The sequence below is a fragment of the Sinocyclocheilus anshuiensis genome, unplaced genomic scaffold (genome assembly GCF_001515605.1).
Source record: "Sinocyclocheilus anshuiensis isolate Anshui unplaced genomic scaffold, SAMN03320099.WGS_v1.1 scaffold411, whole genome shotgun sequence".
NCBI lineage: Eukaryota > Metazoa > Chordata > Actinopteri > Cypriniformes > Cyprinidae > Sinocyclocheilus > Sinocyclocheilus anshuiensis.
The window spans coordinates 513,857-520,187 of NW_015549608.1; the positions used below are offsets into that span (position 1 = coordinate 513,857).

General features: G+C 37.2%; 1 protein-coding gene across 1 annotated transcript in view; it reads left to right on the forward strand.

Moving 5' to 3' along the window:
• The window catches only part of LOC107659071 (kinesin-like protein KIF13A), a 70,889-nt gene that overhangs the window by 45,801 nt on the left and 18,757 nt on the right, over positions 1–6,331 (forward strand). The window contains exons 18-19 of the mRNA XM_016447884.1: positions 1,083–1,256; positions 2,810–2,978. Coding sequence (XP_016303370.1) covers positions 1,083–1,256; positions 2,810–2,978 — 343 coding nt within the window. The remainder of the gene's footprint in view (positions 1–1,082; positions 1,257–2,809; positions 2,979–6,331) is intronic.

Genomic DNA, 6,331 nt, shown 5'->3' on the forward strand with positions numbered 1-6,331 from the left:
GGGCCCGGGTCCAACTTTCAAAATAATAGACGGGTCCGGGTCGGTTCAGTGTAGCACATTTACGGGTCTCTTCGGGTTACGAATTTTTGGACCCGTGTAGACCTCTAGCCTCAACCCCACTGATTTAAAATCCAACAATCAAATAATTCCTAGATTTATTTTGAAAGAAAGTAACAAGTAAATATTACTTTTGAAATTAGTAGCTAGTAATGAGTAATATATTACATTATTTGAGTAACTAGCCCAACACTGCTTATAACATGCATTTGAGAGCAATAATTATTATTATATTATTTTTCTGAAATAATTTAAGAAAATTATTAATTCTTAAATTTTCTTAATTTATAAAATATTACAATAGCAATATTTCTTATTTTGTTTAATGCATTTATTTAATATATGTATAATTAATAATCATTTGTTATTTATAGATATATTGATTAATTTATATATTAATTAATAATTAAGAATATGTTATGTAATATTTAATTGTAATAAAAAAAAATAACAATAATTGATTTTTTTTTATTGATTTTTTTTTATTATATATGCAGCCCTACAAACAACTACAGCAAACCTGGAGGGTTTTATGATCACATTTTTTACTGTAAAATTGTTCTTAAATACAGAGATAGCAATATTTCTTATTTTGTTTTATATGTTCTTTTTAATGTTTGTTTTTTTATATATATACATATATATATATATATATATATATATATGTATATATAAACAGCAAACCTGTAGTTTTTTTATAGCAAAAATCCTTTTATATTCACTAATCATGTTTTTATGCCATGCAAATGTAAACATTGTTTTTTTTTTGATAAATTAAACATTGTTAGTGCAAATTGTCCTGATTTAAATGTCACCATAGTAAAGCATCAGTGAGACTGGATTGAAAGTGATAAACTATTCAGTGAATTTATGAATGTCATCTCTGTCATCTAATTATAAAGTTTAAATGAAAAATTATTATTTTTACACAATCAAATAATATGAGCATGTTTGTGGTAAAACCGTAAAAATCTGATTTATGTGTCTGTAATGGTAAGAATGAGCAGTGTTGTGTTTCGTGTCAGGTGCGGATCAGAGAGGCGTCTGGTCTTCCTCTCAATCTCTCCAACTTCGTCTTCTGTCAGTACACCTTCTGGGAACAATCAGAGCCCGCCGTGGCTCCGCCCATCGTCAGCCCGGACACGCCCCCCTCACAGACAGCCGACGCCCACTTCACTGTGCGCTTTGACCACTGCAGGGTAAAAACACTAACGTTTTTATTTTCGTTTAAGTTTTAATAATTTAGTTTTAGTAATTTTAGTTTTTTATTCGTTTTTTTTATGTCTATATCGTTTTTATTCATTTTTATTTCAGTGTCAGGTTTAGTTATTATTAGTTAAAAAAAGTTCATTTATTTATTTATTTTCAGTTAATGTTTATTTTATTTAAAGTAATGACATTTTTTATGGTTTTATTTAACATAAGCAACATAAGCAATTCATCACAGAGCCAACTATATTCATAGTAAATATACAATGCCAGATTTATTAGAAAGCTAGATTAGGAAATAAGATGGAGCAGAGGTGAAATGCAAAGAAGAGAACGTTTTTATTTTATTTTATTTTATTTATGCAAACTGATGTTTCTTACTTTTCTTTTATTTATTATTATTTAATATTTTCTTTGTTATTTATTTATTTTGTTTATGCAAATTTATTTATTTTATTACCTTTTATTTAATAAGTTATTATTATCATTATTTCTTTATTATTATTTAATATTTTTTTGTTACTTTTTATTAATTTTTTTGTTTATTTATGCAAATGTATTTATTTTATTAACTTTTATTTCATAAGTTAATATTATCGTTATTATTATTTAATCTTTTCTTTGTTATTTATTTTGTATTATTTATTTATTCTGTTTATTTATGCAAATTATTTATTTTATTACCTTTTATTTAATAAGTTATTATTATCGTTATTATTTCTTTATTATTATTTAATATTTTCTTTGTTACTTTTTATTAATTTGTTTTGTTTATTTATGAAAATGTATTTATTTTATTAACTTTTATTTAATAAGTTAATATTATCGTTATTATTATTTAATCTTTTATTTGTTATTTATTTTTTATTATTTATTTATGCAGATTTATTTTATTAACTTTTATTTAATAAGTTATTATTGTTATTTATTTATTGTTTAACCTTTTCTTTGTTTTTGTTTGTTTATTTATGCAAATTTATTTATTTTATTACCTTTTATTTAATAAGTTATTAGTATTGTTATTTATTTTGTATTATTTATTTATTTTGTTTATTTATGCAAATGTATTTATTTTATTACCTTTTATTTAATAAGTTATTAGTATTGTTATTTATTTTGTATTATTTATTTATTTTGTTTATTTATGCAAATGTATTTATTTTATTACCTTTTATTTAATAAGTTATTAGTATTGTTATTTATTTTGTATTATTTATTTATTTTGTTTATTTATGCAAATGTATTTATTTTATTACCTTTTATTTAATACGTTATTATTATTGTTATTATTTCTTTATTATTATTTAATCTTTTATTTGTTATTTATTTGGTATTATTTATTCTGACACCAAGTCTTAAAGTTCAGTCTTCAGTAAATCTAATATTACACAGACATTGTGCACTACTTTTTTGACATGGACCAGTTCACCACCACTTAGCAGCCACCCAGAACACTGTAGCATCGAGTGTTGTACAGTGAAGCAGCACTCAGATTCTCCTCAGGACGTGTAAAGGTCTGCTTTCGTTGCATTTATGTTGGCAGGATTTCGTGGTGCAGGTGACGGAGGAGTTTCTGGAGTTCGTCTCAGACGGCGCTCTGGCCATCGAGGTCTGGGGTCACCGGTATGCGGGTAACGGCCGGTCCGTGTGGGAGCTGGACGCACTGCAGGCCAAGAGACGCACGCTCAGAGACAGGTGCGTTTACAGCCAGAGTCTGGCCTAAAATAACACTCGCCAGGCACCAAACGCCAGTTCAAATCAGCGTTGGCGAGTTCATGAAACAATGTTACTCGCCAGTTGGCGATTTTTAATTTTATTATTATTAATAATTGCAATTAGATGTGTTTCCCTAATTTGTCCTGCCTGTGTTTTAATGAAATAATGCACATACAGTTATTATTATTATTATTATTATTATTTTATTTTAAATAATGAAAGTGCTTTTTCTAATATTTTTATTATTATTATTATTATATCAATTATAGTTGTTATTAAATACTTCACAGTTCAATAGTATTATAGTGATATTTCTTTATTAATTAAATTGTTATAATTTGATTAAATAATAATTTGTTCTGCCTGTTTTTTTAATGAATAATGATTATTATTATTATATAAATTACAATTATTAAATACTTTATAGTTCAGAAGTATTATAGTGATATTTCTTTATTGATTACATTTTTATAATTTGATTAAATAATAATAGTTATTATTATTATTTACAGTAAAAGTTTTATCATTAAATATGCTAGAGTTTGATTGGTCCAGAGCCGTAGAGAGATTGGCTCTGGATTGGTCTAACGCGTACAGCGCATGTTGGAAACGAAATGCCCATTGCCATTACGGAATGACAGCCCTGGAGACTTGTCAATACATAGAAAAGATGGTATCAATTGTACCTTACCAATTCGAGCCGAAGTCTGATGATGAAACGGTTTAACTGGCTGATCGACAAGCACTACTGGAGCAGGACGTTTCTCAGTGGTAAGTGTCAAGTGTTAACAATTTTGTGGAAATTATAAGATGTGATAAAACAAATTTACTCTCACAGCGTAGGATACAGCGTCTTCTCGACATGATGTTAACCACACTGAAATTTTACTTTTGTGGGCGGGCAAGTTGTGGACGTAGAACGTGGGCAGACATTATGCAAATGTGTTACTTCGTGACATAGAATTATTCGTAACAGAATAATATTCGAATTCCTGACGACTCATTTAGGCGATTGTGAGCCGACTCTTTTTTTTTGATAGACAATAACTTTAGTGCATACCAGGTTTTCTCTGAGGAGCCGAGCAGGTGACCTGGCCGCTCAGCGGTGAGCCAGCAGCTGTGGTGATGGGACGTGACATCTCCGTTCCCTCATTCAGGGAACGAGGGTTACATACGTAACCGAGACGTTCCCTTTCAGTTGCCAGTGTCCTGTGCGAGCCTCCTGCGCCCCTTTTTGGTGTAGGCCGGGGCTCGCAAGAAGAAGACCAGTCACCATTGTCATAGCACTACCCACTCAGTGAGATTTGATGACACTGGGAAAATGTACCCGTACCACTTGAAACAGGAGCGTTGTGGAAGGTCCATTCTTCCCGAAGGAGGTTTTGGAAGCACTTACACATATGAACAACCGTTTAGGTGCATATGGAAGATAAGAGGTGCTTATAACCCTCTTGGAAATGGCAGAAATCTGCCGGGGAAATTCTGGCTCTGAGGCTATACTGTGGACTTTACACATATGGGATCCACTTAGGTCTCTAGATATGGAACCCAGCCCTCTACTGGTTCTCATCGAGTGAGGGCCTGGCGCCGGACGTTCCGCCACGTCTGGTTGCAGAGGGATGGAGGAGCTCGACAGGATCTACAGTACGGACACTCTGAAGCAGTTTTAGCAAGCCGACACTAAACCAGGGCCTCTCAGTGCCTCTACCCATTTGAGGTGAGAGCACAGGAGGATAAAGGCTCCACACGAAGGCTATAGAATCTAGCGAATGTGTTGGGGGTCGCCCAGCCCACAGCTCTACAAATATCTGTCATTGAGAAGCTGGTCTGATGTCTTAAAGCTTTGTGTCAAGCGTCAAGGGTCAAGCGATTAGTCAACAGAAGAGACAGACGGCTGCACGTGAGTGTCCTGCATAATACGCAGAGTTTTCATTGATAGAAACTTCAGCTCAACTGACTACAAAGGCCAAAATGGGCCCTGCTGTAGTGCTTTGAGCTCTAGAGACAGGTCCCAAGAGGGTATAGAGGGGGGCTGGGGAGGATTTAACCTTCTCGCCCCCCTAAGGAGCCTGACGACCAAGTCAACCTGCTCCTCATCCTCCCTGACCTTGCACAGCGTCAAGGACGGGTGGAGGCAGCAGCAGGACATGTCGGATCGCCTCCGTCTGCTCCTGTACAGCCGAGAACTGCTGGGCCATGTTCTCGACTGCATCGCCGAAGAGGCCGGTCTGGGACACAGGAACTTTGAGGAACCGAACATGTTGGCGTCCCTCATGTCGGCCAAACACAGCCAGAGATGGCGCTCCTGGACCACAAGTGTGGACATTGCAGATGTCCCAGAGAACCCGCAGTGACCTTCGTCGCTCGGAGCGCAAGATCAGTTGCGGTTCTGAGCTCTTTCAGAACTTCCGGATCGTGACCACCCTCGTGCAGGTCCTTCAGTGCCTTGGCCTGATGAACCTGCAGTCACCACAAGCAGGACCTGCTCCTCATCCTCCCTGACCTTGCACAGCGTCAAGGACGGGTGGAGGCAGCAGCAGGACATGTCGGATCGCCTCCGTCTGCTCCTGTACAGCCGAGAACTGCTGGGCCATGTTCTCGACTGCATCGCCGAAGAGGCCGGTCTGGGACACAGGAACTTTGAGGAACCGAACATGTTGGCGTCCCTCATGTCGGCCAAACACAGCCAGAGATGGCGCTCCTGGACCACAAGTGTGGACATTGCAGATGTCCCAGAGAACCCGCAGTGACCTTCGTCGCTCGGAGCGCAAGATCAGTTGCGGTTCTGAGCTCTTTCAGAACTTCCGGATCGTGACCACCCTCGTGCAGGTCCCTCAGTGCTTTAGCCTGAAGAACCTGCAGTAACGCCGTAGCATGTAAGGCAGAGGCAGCTTCTCCACAGGCCACATAAGCATTGCCGGACAGACCAGACGAGTACCTACAGACCCGGGAGGGGAGGCACGGTTTGCCCTGCTGGGTGGAGGCAGTGAACTGCATCGCTATCAACCGCCCCACCAGGGGTACCCCCGTATACCCCCTAGCTGCACCTCCGTCGAGAGTGGTGAGGGAGGAGGAGCTAGCAGGTCGGTTTCCGGCAGAAAAAGGTGCCTTCCACGCACATGTGAATGCTCTTTTAGGGAAAAAGCTCTTTTAGCGTGCTGAAGCGCACAGGGAGATGGCCGCCTGCAACACAAACAGGGGGTAGTGCAGCGTGATGTGTGCAACCCACTCGACATGAGAAACCACCACCGCTGAAGCGCTGTACCGCCAACACCAAGAGCTGCAAAGAGCGCGCTGAACTCGTTCAGTCTTCTTCTCTCAGTAGAGTAGTCAGGAGCAGAACGATGTG